Consider the following 18229-nt stretch of genomic DNA (forward strand, 5'->3'; position numbering starts at 1 on the left):
ATACCCAGGAGTGGGATTGCTTGGGTGAGTGGTGGTTCTAGTTTAAGTTATTTGAGAAATCTCTCAACTGCTTTCCACTATGACTGAACTCATTACCATTCCCTACGACAGTGGATAAGCATTCTATTTCTCTGCAGTCTTGCCATTGTGCGTATTTTTAAACTTTTCAATAACAGCCATTCTGACTAGGGTGAGGTGGTATCTCTTTGAGGTTTTAATTTGCATTTCTCTAATGATCACTAATGTGGAGTATATTTTCGTGTTTCTTGGCCTGTTGTATGTCTTTTTTTGAGAAATATCTGTTTATGCGTTGGCACATGTTTTAAAGGGGTCATTTCTTTTTTGCTTACTTATGTGTTTAAGTCGCTTGTAGAGGAAAATCACTTTGACCACGAGACCACCACTAACCAGCCTCTCCTTCCTGCTACAGGTATGGACCTCGCCATCTCCAGGACACGGCGCTGGCTCATGCCCATTACCCTAATCCTTGCCTTGCTGCTTCCCTGAACTCAAGCTTTGCTGATTACCCCAAAAATGACCTCATTACAGTGGAATTTTGCTGAGGTCACCATTTGCTTTCAGTACAATCCCATTACTTTATGGTGCAAGGAACCCATAGAGTCTCAGTCAGATTGGAAGGTTGCCCTACAAACTAGGCAAAAACTGTAGACTTGGGAGGTCTGTAAGAATCCCATGCCCGAATCTAACAGCTCTCCAGTGATAACACTCATGCAGTGCTGGGAAAATGCCTATGGAGTGGAGTGTGTTCTGTGTGCAGGAAGCAGGTCCAGGTTTCACTTCCGCAGGACACGGGGCATATCCAGAACCTGGAGATCTTCCTCTCGCTCATACACACCCTTTCATATTTTGTCCCTATAACCTCATCATTGTGATCCTACAGGCACCTACTAATACCCTAGAAATTAAAACTGTCACCAGGGCCTCAGTTTACCCAAATAGTCCGAATTTTTTTTTATGCTGGGATAAGACTGGTGCTGATTTCCTCCAATGCTCAAGTTCCTGGGCCTCCACTCATCAGGAACTCACTGTTCCTCAGAGGGACAGCTGGCCCCACTGCTCTCCCACAGCGACCACCCCAGCAAGGCTTGAGACGCCTCCTCCTTACTTAAGGTTGAGGGAGACGCTTCAGCTCTCACTCCACTGCCCCCAGTCCTCCACAGCCCAGTGCCTGCTGCCTTCACACAGAGCTGCAGGGGAGGCCCTGAGCACCCAGCCTGTGGGACCAGCACTGTGCACGACCTTCCCATGGTGGCAGGGGCTGACCTGCCAGCACACTGGGTTCAGCAACCGCACCATACGTATTTATTGCCTCAGGAGTGACTGCATTCTTTTCTCATTTTTAGAAACCTTATCCCATCTAACTCACTAGGAGAAGGAGGAGGACAGTGGATACTGGTACATTTTAAAATGTGCTCTAGTCTTCCTAGGAATTCTCCTCAAAAAACACAGGAAGAACCACAGAGCTCGATCCTGCATGTCTCAAGCAACCAGTGATCATCTCACTCACACTGCGTGTATGGAGACTCTTAAGCCTGCCCAGAATTGGCTACAGAACAAGGTATTTGAGCACACAGCACCAGGTGGTGCAAGCTAACACCCATCTCACTGCCACCTTGGCCGCCTCCCTGAGAGAATTCCAAGAGACATTAGGTCTCAAGCAGCAAACTCAGGAGTCCTTGGACCCAATGATCCTAGACACTCGTTTAGCCTTAAACTGTCCATTGCCCAAGCAATGAGGCAACTGTCCGCTCCAGGGAACCACATGCTATGTGCACATCCTTAACGAACCCAACAGAAACTGCCCTGCCTGGAAATACGAGCCAAGGTGATACTCAGTCTCAACCAGGTGGTCTGCAACATCCCAGCCCAGCCATCGGCTTTGATGTTCTGGTGAGAGCACAGGTACTGGGGAGGCTTGATCAGGGAAGATTCCTCATCCTCTTCTGTGCATGGTGATCATGCCCTTGTCTGCCTAACAAAGTGTATCCTGTGAGATGCAGGCCAGCCTTTCCTGGGGGCTTTAAGTAATCCCCTGCTGCAGCCAGCTCAGCCTCAGCCACCAGCACAGGCACCTCGGGGTCCATTGTCTCAGGAGTCATGGAGAATCCATCATTGGTTGCTGCCTGGACCTGGCCAGGGCTGACCAAGACAGATGAGGGGACCCTCCCTTGACTCCTGTCTGAACCCCAGCTTCCCACCAAATTTCTCAACTGCTGTTGCCACCAGAGTTATTTAATATACCCAACGGAAAGTAACCCAGGATATTAGGACACCTGATCCCAAATAACTCTTAAATAGGGAAGTCCTCTCCTGTTTGTGCACGGCTGCTCTTGTTACAGGAGACCCGGGACAGAGGACTGCTGTCTGCACTCTCTCTTTGCTCTGCCTAACTTGAGGATCTGTAAGTAACACAAAACTTAAACTTTCCTGTCAAGGTTTGAACATTGAAGCTGTGTCCCCAATGTGACCTGTGACTCCTGGGTCACCCCAGAGGGACCTAGTGGGTGAATCCCCTGCTGTGCATTTCTCTCTGAACCTCTGGGGGCTGCTGAGCATTGGCTACCAGCTCAATTAATAGAGAAACTCAAGGAATTTCCTTCTAAATACATGTGTCCTACTTGACACATCCAATAGAGACAACAATAGCTCCTTAAAACACCCTTTTATTTGGAGAGAAGCCGATCCTGCTCCTCGGCCTGTTTTTCAGTCAGGTTATTTGTGATTTGCTATTGAGTTGTTTGACTGCCTTATGTGTTTAGACATTTACCCCTTCTACCACTTAGGGTTTGCAACTATCATCTTTCATTTTCTGGGTTGCTTTTGCACTCAGTTGACTGTTTCTTTGTTGGTTTGTTTTTTGACGTGCAGATGCTTTAGAGGTCAATGCAGCCCCTCTTGTCTCTTTTCCCGTTTATTGCCTGTGTCTTTTGTGTCATAGCAAAGCTATCATTACCAACATCAAAGTCAAAGCGTTATCTTCATATGTTCCCCTCGTCATTTTATGGTTTCAAGTCTATGTTTGGGTCTTCGTTCCATTTTGAGTTGATTTGTATATATAGTATATGATAAAGGGATAAAGGACCACATGTATAGAAACATCAAATCCTAAGGTGGAGTACAGTAGATATATACCATTTTTCATTCTTATTCCTATCTCAGTAGAGCTGGAAACAAATTTTTGGCTGTAGATGAACTTCTAATCCTCGATATCACTGTGTTCATTTCACCTATAGCATGATAGGGTCATTGTCCTCTTCACAATGGCCCCTGCAGGAGGCTACTCACCCCACGCCTTCATGAGAGTGGTCAAGCCCTTGATGCCTGCAATAAATGACTCTTCACTTGATAGGAATTCATGCCTGCTGCCACAGTGTAGACCCACAGAGAGGAGTAGGACCATCTGCAGGAAAAGAGACATTTGTCCCCTGACCTCACTGACTAAAATCACTGCTGTAATCCCTTCATAGAATAGTAAAAAGTAAATATTTCATAAAGTGAGAAACAGGAAAATGATGCCAGAATCCTCATCATCACCATCCTCTCCAAACCAACACAGACACTAACCATAAAGATTCAAACTAGAGTGAAAGCTAGGAGAGCAAAGGAAGAAAACAGGGACATGGAGACCAATGGGATCCCACACAATCTCCAACAAAATGCACACCTCCTCTCTCTGACGAGGTTCAAGGTTTCTTGTCTCTGAGCCTTCTCTCTGCAGAAATAGAAATCCAGGCTAACTCCTCTCTCCCAACTTGTCTGCACCTGCTCTCCCTCTTTCAGGTCACTCCAGCCATGAGGACCTTCGCCCTCCTCACTGCCATGCTTCTCCTGGTGGCCCTGCACACTCAGGCAGAGGCACGTCAGGCAAGAGCTGATGAAGCTGCCGCCCAGGAGCAGCCTGGAGAAGATGATCAGGGAACGGCTCATTCCTTTACATGGCCTGAAAGCGCTGCTCTTCCGCTTTCAGGTGAGACAGGCCGGCATGCAGAGCTGTAGGGTCTAGAGGGATGGATGGGAGATAGAGTCTGGATTCGAGTCTCAGTGGTCCATGTCATTTAGGTGGCTTCATTTAGCATCGCTGGGCCTTGATTTTCTCATCTATAAATTGAATAGAGAACCAAATAAATCTAACAGGAGTGCGTTGAGGTGTGTGTCTGATGGGGCAGAAGCACAAAAATGAAAGCCAATGAGAATAAGTCTCAAATCCTGTGTGACCAGCACTGCTCTTTGTATTTATTCTTATTGACTAAAGCTGTTCATGCTACCGGCCCTAATGCAGCCAACATCACTCATTAGCTAGCATATGACTTCTCCAGGATTCCCTTTGCCACCCACTGCTGACCTTCTGATCTGCTTACGATGCTCTCTCTCTATCCGCAGAGTCAGCGAAAGGCTTGAGGTGCATTTGCACACGAGGATTCTGCCGTTTGTTATAATGTCACCTTGGGTCCTGCACCTTTCGTGGTTGACTCTGCTGGATCTGCTGCCGCTGAGCTTCCAGAATCAAGAAAAATACGCTCAGAAGTTACTTTGAGAGTTAAAAGAAATTCTTGTTACTCCTGTACCTTCTCCTCAGTTTCCTTTTCTCATTCCAAATAAATAGCTTCTCGCAAGATTTCTGTCTTTACATCTCTTTCACCTTTGATGTGTCTTTGTGTCTCAAGGCACTTGGGATGCACCTTCCAGAATCCTAAAGTTTTAAACAAAAGAACATTCCAAATTCTAGGAATTTCAAGCAGGAGTTTGGGCTTCAGATTCAAATGGAAATGAAGGCCCAAATCACACCATCAACCTCCCCATCCACTGCTCTGTATTTTCACTCTGCCTCATTGTCTCTGGATCCACTCTCAAAGAGCTCCCCTGTGCTGGGCAAACAATCATTGTCAGCTTAAAGTTCATGCAGTCACAAAATCATTTCTACTCAGGAGAAACCAGCATGCTCTGTGCTAAAGAATTGGAGTTTAATCAAATGTGTTCAAGTCACACATTTGCCTTTTAAGACACAGGGTTACAGGAGATTCACTGAAACTCCTTTAAGAGGGAAATGGGTTGTTAGCAAAGGCGGGATTAATGGTACAGAAAGCACAGCAGCCCACACCGCGATGGCCTCATTAAGAGCACCCTCCAGTCACGTCTACTAAGACCTGGATTTCACACCCATAAAGTCGTCTTCACATCCACAAAATGCAAACGCACAAATGCTCCACTGCACTTTGCAACACGCATTCTCTTGTGTTGCCTTAACACCTCTGAGAACCTGATTCTGCCTGGAAAACACAGCTTCAGAGGAGATAAGGGATGAGGGGGGGAAAGCGATTCACCAGGAACACGGCAGCCTTCTTGTTGCTGCAGGATGCTGAGGCAGCTCAGGGTTCCAGGCACCCCACTGAGACACTGCATCGGTGGGGAAGCCCATGCAGAACCCAGGGAGGACAGAGTGGATGCCAACCTCCAGTGCATTTCCCCTAGCTCACCCAGGGTTTAACCTTTCCTGCCTTTGTCTTCAGGGAAGTTGAGACCAACAGCCCTCCCTACTACAACAGTCTGATTCCTATTTCACCAGTCTTCAATAAGGGCCTCCTTCACATTTCTAAAACGTCTTGGTGAATGTTTTTTGTACAATAAATGAAATAGGTTTCTTTTGTTATTTCTTAAGTTGAGAAAATTTGTTCCTATTTCCTCAAGATTTTAGAGAAGCTGAGATTTACACACACAAAATATGTACAAATGCAATTCCTCACCAATACTGTGGAGATGCCCTCTGTTCATCTAGGGCTGTGTGAAAAGGCAGCACAAAACGTAGTGGATTGAAACAGCACGAGCAGGTCTTCACTCACACGTTTGCGATTGGGACGTGGCTCCCTCCACGGGCATCATAGGAGAGGTGCTGCTGGGATCTGAAAACCTCAGGGTCAAGATGCTTGTGCACAGGTAGCAGGGAGTGCTGGACTGGCTCAGTGGGAGCTCTGACAGGCTGAGCGATGAGACCCTGTGATGCATTGAGGCCAGGTCATGCCAGCTCATGAGAGAAAAGATAGGTGTGACACTTTATATCCCACTCAGAGCTAGGAGGATTTGAACCAGAGATTTACAAACACTGCATATCAGAGTTTGTTTTTCCTAAAAAGCTGGTTGCTCTGTGTTCTCTAATTGTCCTTGCAGTTGGGTTCAGCTCCTCTTTTTTTGCAGCGCTTAGACTTCCTCCAAGCATTGTATCTGGGCTTCAAAGGCACCAGCATTCTTAGTATATGTGGGGTGTTGAAAAAAAAAAATCATACACCAAGTGACTTATAAACAACAGAAATACATTTCTCAGTGTTCTCGAGAGTGGGAAGTCCAAGTCAAGGTGTCAACAGATTTGGTGTCTGGTAAAGACCAGCTTCTCGGTTCACAAAGGGCACCTTCTCACTACTTCCTCACCTGAGGAAAGGAATGAAGGAGCTCTCTGTGGCCTCTTCGTCAGGGGCACTGATCCTATTCATGAGGACCCCACCCTCCTGACATCATCATCCCCCAGAAAGTCCCACCTTTTCATGCTATCACCAGGGGAGGGATTTCAACATACGAATTTCAGAGGGACAAAAACATTCAGGCTGCAGCACCATCCAATACAGAGGAAGCGAAAGATAAAAACTTCTCATGACTTTAGCCCAACAAATGGTGTGGTGCTAAGTCAGGTGTGTTCAACTGGTCAAGATGTCACCCGACCTAGATTCAACAGGAGAGAATTTCACCTCCATTCTTATGTGAAAAGAGTCAGGGATTTAGGGCCACCTTTTAAAACAGTTCAAGGAAGTTATTCCTTCATGGTTTATTGTAAAATTGCTGCAGACAACAACACCTGACACATAGAAAACCTGAGCGAGGCAGCTGGGAAAAGCAGATAAATTGCAGGAAGCTTGGATTTCCTGCCTGTCCCAGCTGGATCTGCAGGCCTGGGAGTCTCTGTGTGGCACAGGCTGCACCATGATCCTCCCTGCAGGAGGGTGGACAAACAGATGCAGGGAGGGACAGGACGGTGCACTCTGAGGAGCAGCAATGTGGCCGGTCCTCCTCAGAGCTCATCCCCATGCAAACGCTGTGCCTCATGCTAACATACATGCTGTGTTCCATGACTGCCCTTCTCTACCGGGTCACAACCAGGTCTCAGGGGCCTTCCCAAGGTCCACACACACTATCTGCTGGGGCCACCAGACAGCCTCAGCGTTTGTGGGAATATCCTTGCTGCTCTGGAGGCCTCTCTCCTCTCAGGCCTGCACCTGCACCCTCACCCACAGCTTCCCCAGAATATTTCCTCCAATCCAGTGATGTCAAGGCTTTTATGGAGAGCTCAGACTCACTTCAATGTTTCTTGTATGTGTATGAAAGAAGAGCCTAAGCCATGTCTACTGTCACTGGGTGTTGACACTGGTAGAGAGAATGGGAAAATTGGACTGGGGGTGGGGACTGAGGCTAAACATGGAAGAAAAAGTGTTGCAAAGACTTTAGGCAAAACTCCTGCTTGCTTAAACTCTAGAATTCTGCCAAGGTTCTGGGGCACTCCAAAAGGAAATGTGAAAGGGACTGCAAGAGAAGAATCTCTGTGTTATTCGGGATGAAAGTTTGAAAGCCACTGGACAAGGAACAGGTGCAAACTCAACACAGGCTGGGAAAGGAGTACCATGCACTAGCTGGGAGTGCTCACCACTGCAGCCAAGCCTGGGAGGTGAAGGATATCAGGACACTGGGTTGGGGTGAGGAAGGCAGAACCAGGAGCCACCACTGACTCGGAGCCACTTGCAATGCATAATTCTGTGCTCCCTGAACTCCTGAAATCGCTCCGGGTGCTGCTGGTACGGCTGCTGCTGAACCAGACACACAGGAGCTGTCAGGTTGTGCAACAGCAGCAGTCAACGGAACGCCCAGAACCCATATCGCTTCTTCTGTGACCACTTGGGAAGGCCACCAACACTGGGATGGCCACTACCTCAGACAACAGCGTCCCTGCCCAAGAGACCATCCAGGGAGACATCAGCTTCACTGGAACCAGACACGTCAATGAATCTCATTATTTTTCAACTTTCATTTTAGATTCCTGGGTCCATGTTCAGGTTTGCTATATGCAGGGTGGATCTATAGGGCAATGTTGAGGGTTTGGGTACAATTTATCCAATCACCCAGATAGAAAGCGTACTACACAATAGACAGGCCTGCAACATTTGCCCTCCTCCCTCCCTGTTCCCTCTCCCAGTCCCTGCTGCCTATCCTTCCCACGTTTATGTCCATGAGTCCATGAGTACCCGCTGTGTTGTTCCCACTTATAAGTGAGATCATACGATATCTGGTTTCCTGCTCCTGTGTTAATTCGCTAAGGATAGTGGCTTCCAGCTGCATCCATCTTTCTGCAAACAACATAATTTCATTCTCTCTTATGACTGCAGCATTCCATGATGTATATGTGCCACATTTTCTTCATCCATTCCACCACGGATGGGCATGTAGGTTGATTCCATGTCTTTGTTATCGTGAATGATGCTCACATGAACATACGAGTGCATGTGTCTTTTAGGCAGAATGATTTGTTTTCCTTTGGATATATACCCAGTAGTGGGATTGTTCAGTGGAATGAGAGTTCTCTGTTAAGTTATTTGGCAAATTTCTAAACTGCTTGCCACTGTGCCTGAAATCCTTATCACTCCCCCAATAGTGTATAAGCCTTCTCTTCTCTATGCACTCCTGCCAATATCTGTTATTTTTTTGAATTTTAATTACAGCCATTCTGACTAGTGTGAGTTAGTATCTCTTTGAGATTTTAAATTGCATTTCTCTAATGATCAGTAATGTAAAGCATATTTTCCCATGTTTTTTGGCCTTTTGTAGTCTTTTTTTGAGCCATATTTGTTCATGCCCAGGCACACATTGTAAAGGGGTTATTTCTTTTTTGCTTACTTATCTCTTTAAGTCCCTTGTAGAGGAAAATCACTTCGACCATGAAGTCACCACCAAACAGCCTCTCGTTACTGCTGCAGGTACGGATCTCGCTATCCCCAAGACACGCCACTGACTCATGTCCAATAACCAAACCCTTGCCTTTCAGCTTCCTTTACCTTGTGCTTTGCTGGGTACCCCAAGGATGACATCATTGAATGGAATTTTGCTGAGATCACCATTTGCCTTCAGTGTAATCCCATTACTTTATGGTGCAAGGAACTTATAGAGTCTCAGTCAAATTTTAAGGCTGCCCTAGAAGCTATGCAAAAACTATGAACTTGGGGGACCTGTGTGTAACAACCCACGCCCAAATCTAACCAACTCTCCAGTGATAACCCTCACGCAGTGCTGGGGCAACATCTATGGACTGGAGTGTGTTCTGTGTGGAGGAAGCAGGTCCAGGTTTCACTTCTAGAGGACATGAGGCATTACCAGAACCCAGAGATCTTCCTCACGTGCATACACATCACTTCATATTTTGCCCCTATAACCTTGTCATTAGGCCCCTACAGGCATCTGCTAATGCCCTAGAACCTAAAACCTTCACCTGGGCCTCAGTTTCCCCAAACAGCCCAACTTTCTTTTTCTGCTGGGATGAGACTGTTGCTCACTTCCTCCAATGCTGAAGTTCCTGGGGCTGCCACACATCAGGAACTCACTGCTTCCTCAAGAGACAGCTGACCCCACTGCTCTGCCACAGCGACCACCCCTCGCAAGGCTTGAGACACCTCTTCCTTCATTAAGATTGAGGGAGATGCTTCAGCTGTCAGTCCACTGCCCCCAGTCCACCACAGCCCAACACCTGCTTCCTTCACACAGAGCTTCAGGGGAGGTCATGAGTGCCCAGCCTGCTGGACCGGTGCTGTGCACGACCCTCCCATGGTGGCAGGGGCTTCCCGGCCTGCACACTGGGTTCAGCAACCTCACCTTAGGTATTTATTCCCTCAGGAGTGACTGCATTCTTTTCTCATTTTCAGAAACATTATTCCACCTACCTCACTATGAGAAAGAGACTGAGGGTAATGAGTGGTATATTTAAAACGTAAATGAGTCGCCTGAGGACTTCTCAAACAACACAGGAGGGACCAGAGGAGCTGAAGCCCGCATATCTCAAGCACTCAGTGATCGTCCCACTCATGCTGTGTGTATGGAAACTCATAAGTCTGCCCAGAATTGGCTACGGAACAAAGTATTTGAGCACACAGCACCAGGTGATGCAAGCTAACACCCATCTCACTGCCACCTTGGCCGCCTCCCTGAGAGAATTCCAAGAGACATTAGGTCTCAAGCAGCAAACTCAGGAGTCCTTGGACCCAATGATCCTAGACACTCGTTTAGCCTTAAACTGTCCATTGCCCAGGCAATGAGGCAATTGTCCTCTCCAGGGAACCACATGCTGCGTGCACATCCTTAATGAACCCAGCAAAACCTCCCCTGCCAGGAAACACAAGCCGAGGTGGGATTCAGTCTCAACCAGATGTTCTGCAATATCCTAGCCCAGCCATGGGCTTTGATGTGTTATTATGGTGAAAGCACAGGTACTCGGGAGGCTGGTTCAGGCAAGATTCCTAATCCTCTCCTGTGCATGGGTGTCAATTAGGTCAGGTCCTTGTCTCACTAACAGAGTTACCCTGTGACATGCAGGCCAGGCTCTCTTGGGGGCTTTAAATTATCCCTTGATGCAGCGAGCTCAGCCTCAGCCACCAGCACAGGCATCTCGGGGTCTATTGTCTTAGGAGTCATGGAGAATCCATCGTTGGTTGCTACCTGGGCCTGGCCAGGGCTAAACTGACCAAGGAAGATGTGGGGAGCCTCCCTGGACTCCTGTGTGAACCCCAGCTTCCCACCAAATTTCTCAACTGTCCTTGCCAAAAGAGTTATTTAATGTACCCAACGGAAAGTAACCCAGGATATTAGGACACCTGATCCCAAATGACACTTAAATAGGGAAGTCCTCTCCTGTTTGTGCACAACTGCCCTTGCTACAGGAGAACTGGGACAGAGGACTGCTGTCTGCCCTCTCTGGTCACTCTGCGTAGCACGAGGATCTGTAAGTAACAGAAACCTTAAACTTTCCCATTGAGGTTTCAACATTGAAGCTGTGTCCCCAGTCTGACCTGTGACTCCTGGGCCACCCCAGAGGGACCTAGTGGGTGAATCCCCTGCTGTGCTTCACTGGCTACCAGCTCAATTAATAGAGAAACTCAAGGAATTTCTGTCTAAATACACGTGTCCTACTTGACACGTCCAATAGAGATAACAGTAGCTCCTTAAAACATTCTTTGATGTGGAGAGAAGCCGATCCTGCTCCTCGGCCTATTTTTCAACCAGGTTATCTGTTATTTGCTATTGAGTTGTTTGACTTCCTTATGTATTTGGATGTTTACCCTTTCTAGCACTTAGGGTTTGCAATCATTGTCTTTCATTTTCTGGGTTGCTTTTTCACTCAGTTGTTTGTTCGTTGTTTTGTTTTTTGACGTGCAGATGCTTTAGAGGTCAGTACAGCTCCACTTGACTATTTTCCCTTTTATTGCCTGTGTCTTTGGTGTCATAGCAAAGATATCATTACCAACATCAATGTCAAAGTGTTATCTTCATATGTTCTCTCATTATTTTATGGTTTCAGGTCTATGTTTGGGTCTTCGATCTATTTTGAGTTGATTTGTGTACATAGTATACAATAAAGGGTCACATGTATACAAATGTCGAATCCTAAGGTGGTATACAGTAGATATAAACCATTTTTAATTTTTATTCATATCTCAATGGAGCTGGAAAAATAAAGTTTTGGCTATAGACGAAACTTTTACCTCAATATCACTGTGTTCATTTCACCTATCGCATGGTAGGGTCATTGTCCTCTTCACATTGGCCCCTACAGGTGGCTACTCACCCCACGCCTTCATGAGAGTGGTCATGCCCTTGATGCCTGCAATAAATGACTCTTCACTTGATAGGAATTCATGCCTGCTGCCACAGTGTAGACCTATAGAGAGTAGTGGGACTATCTGAAGGAAAGGAGATATTTGTATCCTGAACTTATTGAACAAAGCACTGCTGTTATCCTTTGGTAGAACAGTAAAAAGTAAATATGTAATGAGGTGAGAAACAGGAGAGAGATGTCAGGATCCTCATCATCACCATCCTCTCCACCCAGCACAGACACTAAACATAGAGATTCAAACTAGAGTGAAAGCTGGGAGAGCAAAGGAAGAAAACACGGACATTGACACCAATGGGATCCCACACAGTCTCCAATGAAATGCACACCTCCTCTGAGAAGGATCAAGATTTCCTGTCTCTGAGCCTCCTCTCTGCAGACATAGAAATCCAGGCTAACTCCTCTCTCCCGACTTGTCCGCTCCTGCTCTCCGTCCTCCAGGTCACTTCAGCCATGAGGACCTTCGCCCTCCTCACTGCCATGCTTCTCCTGGTGGCCCTGCACGCGCAGGCAGAGCCACGTCAGGCAAGAGCTGATGAAGTTGCCGCCCAGGAGCAGCCTGGAGCAGATGATCAAGGAATGGCTCATTCCTTTACACGGAATGAAAGTGCCACTTTTCTGCTTTCAGGTGAGACAGGCCGGCATGCAGAGCACAGGGTCTAGAGGGATGGATGGGAGACAGAGTCGGGAATCGAGACTCAATGGTCCATGTCACTTAGGTGGCTTCATTTAGCATCACTGGGCCTTGGTTTTCTCATCTATAAATTGAATAGAGAACCAAATAAATCTAACAGGTCTTCTGTCTTTAAAGACTTGAGGCAGCTCTGTCTAGAGAGTAACCATTCTTTTATTCCTTTACTTCCTTAATAATCCTTTCACTTTAGAAAGTTAATAAAATTAAAAAATAAAACTTGAAATGAAGATATGTCTGGGAAATTCAGCAGGTTTAAAATATGAAGAGACAGTCTGACTAGTTCTTTCTGGATTCATATAAGTAGACTTCATTACAAGGAGAATATTTTACTGTATCTATAGAATACTTTTTGAAAAGCAGAGCCAAGCCTAAGAGTGTGTTCAGGTGTGGGTGTGATGGGGCAGAAGCACAAAAATTACAGCAAATGAAAATGAGTCTCAAATCCTGCGTGACCAGCACTGCTCTGTGTATTTATTCTTATTGACTGAGGTTGTTCATGCTACCAGCCCTAATGCAGCCAACATCACTCCTCAGCTAGCACGTAACTTCTCCAAGATTCCCTTTACCACCCACTGCAGACCTTCTGATCCATTTATGATGCTCTCTTTGCGTCCCCAGAGTCAGAGAGAGGCTTGAGGTGCATTTGCGTACTAGGAATTTGCCGTCTGTTATAACGGCGTTTGCGGTCCTGTGACTTTCGTGGTTGAATTTATCGGATCTGTTGCCGCTGAGCTTGCAGAATCAAGAGAAACAAGCTCAGAAGTTACTTTGAGAGTTAAAAGAAATTCTTGTTACTCCTGTACCTTCTCCTCAGTTTCCTTTTCTCATCCCAAATAAATACCTTCCCGCAAGATTTCTGTCTTTACATCTCTTTCACCTTTGATGTGTCTTTGTGTCTCAAGTCACTTGGGATGCACCTACCAGAATCCTAGCATTTTAAACAAAACAAAATTCCAAATTCTAGGAATTTCAAGCAGGAGTTGGGGCTTCAGACTCAAATGGAAATGAAGGCCCAAATCACACCACCAACCTCCCACCCACTGCTCTGTATTTTCACTCTGCCTCATTGTCTCTGGATCCACTCTCAAAGAGCTCCCCTGTGCTGGGCAAACAATCATTGTCAGCTTAAAGTTCATGCAGTCACAAAATCATTCCTTCTCAGGAGAAACCAGCATGCTCTGTGCTAAAGAATTGGAATTTTATTGAACGTGTCTAGGTCACACATTTGCCTTTTAAGGCACAGGGCTACAGGAGATCCACTGAAACAACTTTAAGAGGGAAATGGGTTGTCAGCAAAGGCGGGATTAATGGTACAGAAAGCGCAGCAGCTCACACCGCGATGGCCTCATTAAGAGCACCCTCCAGTCACGTCTACTAAGACCTGGATTTCACACCCATAAAGTCGTCTTCACACCCAGAAAATGCAAACGCACAAATGCTCCACTGCACTTTGCAACACACATTCTCTTGTGTTGCCTTAACACCTCTGAGAACCTGATTCTGCCTGGAAAACACAGCTTCAGAGGAGATAAGGGATGAGGGGGGGAAAGCGATTCACCAGGGACACAGCAGGCTTCTTGTTGCTGCAGGGTGCTGAGGCAGTTCAGGGTTCCAGGCACCCCACTGAGACACTGCATCGGTGGGGAAGCCCATGCAGAACACAGGGAGGACAGAGTGGGTGCCAACCTCCAGTGCATTTCCCCTAGCTCACCCAGGGTTTAACCTTTCCTGCCTTTGTCTTCAGGGAAGTTGATGCCAACGGCCCTCCCTACTACAACAGTCTGATTCCTATTTCACCAGTCTTCAATAAGCGCCTCCTTCACATTTCTAAAACATCTTGGTGAATTATTTTTGTACAACAAATGAAATAGATTTCTTTTGTTATTTCTTGTTATTTCTTTTCTGATTTTCCTAAACTCGACTTACAAGCAAATCCAGGAAGGAAAAGAGATCTGAAAAGTACTCATCCTATTTCAGGATATCTGAATTTTTCCTTTTGCACTAAGAAACACCAACTCATGGAGAAACGCTAAGGAAAGAGCTCACCCCTAACATTTCCTCTCAGTCAGCACTCCCACCTCTCAGTGCTTGTATCCTCCCTGGCTGACAGTGGCCCCACCTTTGTTCCAGCCCTCCACCCCGTGGTCGGCTGGCCACCGACCCTGGAATTCCTCCATCTGCTCCAATCTCAAGTAATGAAGGTCCCAGTCGCTGACTCCACCGGCTCTCCTCCCAGCCTCCTCCATAGGCCGTCCCTCTTCCGCTGCTGATCAGAAGCAATAAGGCGCCGTTCTCCCCAGCTAGAAATGTGCATGGGAGATGCACGCTGGGAGTCTGTTCCGCCATGGGCTGGGCACCCGGGACACGCTGCCATCCTGCCGCTCATTTCGCTCTTCGTATGCACCTGTACCATCTTTAACTCAGTTCTCTGAGCTAGGTAATGTTTATATCATTTTCAGGCCCCCATATTAGTTGAATTTTTGCAAATTCAAATTTAAGAAAACCACAACAAGCTGAGTTAATATTTCACTGCCCCACTCGAAAATTAAGAAAAGAATTTCTGGCTTCATAAAGTCCCTGATTGAAGGACTCAAAGCATAAGTGAACCTTGTTGTCTTTACGCTGTTATTCCGCATTTTTCTCTTTGATCTTAACTCGGGTTCTTTCCGCCAGGTTGAGCAGCCATGGTGAATTGTGGTGGTATCTCCCCATGGGCCTCCGTTGGGCTCATCTCGGGAGAAAACCCCTACTTCTCTCTCGCATGTTTCGCCAACTCCCGAGTGCCGATGGCCCTCCCCTCTCCGTCTGTCACTGAGGGGAGAGGTTGAGACGCACCGTGGGATTCCCACACTAACCCCTGCTCCACACAGGAAAATTCACAGCTAAGATGGGAGAGGGAGGTTTCCTCAGTCACTGCCACTCAGAGTTTCACACATTCATGCCCGCACCCACGATGGGCTCTGTGTGACACTTTGAGAAAAAATTGAGAAAATTTGTTCCTATTTCATCAATATGTTAGAGAAGTTGAGATTTACACACACAATATGTACAAATGCAATTCCTCACCAATACTGTGGAGATGCCCTCTGTTCATCTAGGGCTGTGTGAAAAGACAGCACAAAAGTTAATGGATTGAAACAGCACGAGCAGGTCTTCACTCACACGTTTGCGATTGGGACGTAGCTCCCTCCACGGGCATCATAGGAGAGGTGCTGCTGGGATCTGAAAACCTCACAGCCAAGATGCTTGTGCACAGGAAGAGGGAGTGCTGGGCTGGCTCAGTGGGAGCTCTGACAGGCTGAGGGAAGACACCCTGTGATGCACTGAGGCCAGGTCATGCCAGCTCATGACACAGAAGATAGGTGTGACACCTTTTATCCCACTCAGAGCTAGGAGGATTTGAACCAGAGAGATTTACAAACACTGCATATCAGAGTTTTCCTTTTCCTAGAAAGCTAGTTGCTCTGGGTTCTCTAGCTCGTCCTTGAAACTGGGCTCAGTTCCTCTCCTTTTGCAATGCTTAGACTTCCTTCAAGCATGGTATCTGGGCGTCAAAGGCACCAGCAATCTTAGTATATGTGGGGAGCTGGGAAAAAAATACTGCACACCAGATAACTTATAAACAACAGAAATATATTTCTCAGTGTTCTTGAGGCTGAGAAGTCCAAATCAAGGTGCCAACAGATTTCTTTCTGGTGAGGACCTGCATTTTGGTTCATAGACGGCACCTTCTCACTGCTTCCTCACCTGAGGAAAGGAATGATGGAGCTCTCTGTGGACTCTCCTCAGGGGCATTAATCCTATTCATGAAGACTCCACCCTCCTGACCTCATCATCCCCCAGAAAGCTCACCTTTTCATGCTATCACCTGGGGTAGGGATTTTAACATATGAATTTCAGAGGAATAAAAACATTCAGGCTGCAGCACCATCCAATACAGAGGAAATGAAAGATAAAAACTTCTTATGACTTGAGCCCAGCAAATGGCACGGTACAAAGTCGGGTGTGTTGTACTGGTCAAGATGTCACCCAAGCTAGATTCAACAGGAGAGAATTTCACCTCCATTCTTATGTGAAAAGAGTCAGGGATTTAGGGCCACTTTTTAAAACAGTTCAAGGAAGTTATTCCTTCATGGTTTATTGTAAAATTGCTGCAGACGACAACACCAGATACATAGACAACCTGTTAGAGGCAGCTGGAAAAGTTGGACAAACTGCAGGAAACTTGGAGTTCCTGCATGTCCCAGCTGGATCTGCAGGCCCGGGAGTCTCTGTGTAGCACTGGCAGCACCAGGACCCTCCCTGCAGGATGGTGGACAAAGAACTGAGGGCAGGGACAGGGAGGTGCACTGTGAGGAGCTGGAAAGTCACGGTCCTCCTCAGATCTCACCCCAATGCAACCCCGCCCTGACCCACACTAACACACACACTGTGTTCCACGACTGCCCTTCCCCACTGGGTCCAAACCATGTCTCAGGAGCCTGCACAAGGTCCACACACACTGTGTCTGCTGGGCCACCGGACAGCCTCAGCGTGTGTGGGAATATCCTTGCTGCTCCTGGAGGCCTCTCTCCTCTCACGCCCACACCTGCACCCCCAGCAACAGCTTCTCCAGAATATTTGCTCCAACCTGATGACGACAAGGCTCTTATGGAGAGTTCAGACTCACTTCAATACTCCTTGGAAATTCAAATGTGTGTGTATGAAAGAGCAGCTTAAGCCATGTCTACTGTCACTGGGTGTTGACACTGGTGGAAAGAATGGGAAAATCGGGCTGGGGGTGGGGACTATTCACAAACATGGAAGAGAAAGTGTTGCAAAGGTTTTTAGACAAAACACCTGTTGGTTGAAACTCCAGTGTTCTGCTTAGGTTCTAGGGCAGTCCAAAAAGAAATGTGAAGGGGACTGCAAGAGAAGAATCTCTGTGTAATTTGGGATGAAAGTTTGAAAGCCACTGGACAAGAAACAGGTGCAGCCTCAACACAGGCTGGGAACCCCGTGGGTCCCGGGAATGGAGTGCCATGCACTAGCCTGGAGTACCCACCGCTGCAGCCAAGCCTGGGAGGTGAAGGATATCAGGACACTGGGTTAGGGGTGAAGAAGGCAGAACCAGGAGCCACCACTGACTCGAAGCCACTTGCAATGCATTCTGTGCTCCCTGAACTCCTGAAATCACTCCGGGTGCTGCTGGTACGGCTGCTGCTGAACCAGACACACAGGAGCTGTCAGACTGTGCAACAGCAGCAGTAAACGGAACGCCCAGAACCACATCACTTCTTGTGTGTCCATCTGGGAAGACCACCACCACCGGGATGGCCACTACCTCAGACAACAGCACCCCTGCCCAAGAGATCACCCGGAGAGGCATCTGCTTCATAGGAACAAGACACATCAAGGAATTTCATTATTTTTCAACTTTTATTTTAGATTCCTGCATCCATGTTCAGGTTTGTCATATGTAGGGTGGATCTATAGGACAATGTTGACAGTTTGGGTACAATTTACCCTGTCATCCAGATAGAGAGCATACTACACAGTAGGCAGGACTACAACATTTGACCCCTCCCTCCCTGGTCCCTCTCCCAGTTCCTGCTGCCTATTCT

At 47.1% G+C, this 18229-nt stretch overlaps 1 protein-coding gene and 1 long non-coding RNA gene across 2 annotated transcripts; both read left to right on the top strand.

The window, feature by feature from the left end:
- Positions 1–2359: 2359 nt before the first annotated feature.
- Positions 2360–4636, top strand: LOC108516724 (uncharacterized). The gene is made up of 3 exons (XR_001881918.1): positions 2360–2422; positions 3802–3988; positions 4402–4636. It is a non-coding gene; the product is annotated as an uncharacterized LOC108516724 (long non-coding RNA).
- A 6335-nt stretch (positions 4637–10971) lies between these two features.
- Positions 10972–13467, top strand: LOC108516716 (theta defensin subunit C). The gene is made up of 3 exons (XM_017854314.1): positions 10972–11041; positions 12374–12560; positions 13245–13467. The coding sequence occupies exons 2-3, from the start codon at positions 12386–12388 to the stop codon at positions 13298–13300; spliced, it is 231 nt and encodes a 76-aa protein (XP_017709803.1). The 5' UTR covers positions 10972–11041; positions 12374–12385; the 3' UTR covers positions 13301–13467.
- The last annotated feature ends 4762 nt before the right edge of the window (positions 13468–18229 follow it).

This window comes from Rhinopithecus bieti, unplaced genomic scaffold, assembly GCF_001698545.2.
Source record: "Rhinopithecus bieti isolate Rb0 unplaced genomic scaffold, ASM169854v2 scaffold_39273, whole genome shotgun sequence".
Lineage (NCBI taxonomy): Eukaryota > Metazoa > Chordata > Mammalia > Primates > Cercopithecidae > Rhinopithecus > Rhinopithecus bieti.

Coding starts and splice junctions, on each gene's coding strand:
- LOC108516716 (XM_017854314.1), top strand. CDS start 12,386: ATGAGGACCTTCGCCCTCCTCACTGCCATGCTTCTCCTGGTGGCCCTG. Junction 12,561..13,244: donor TGCCACTTTTCTGCTTTCAG/GTGAGACAGGCC, acceptor TTGCGTCCCCAG/AGTCAGAGAGAGGCTTGAGG.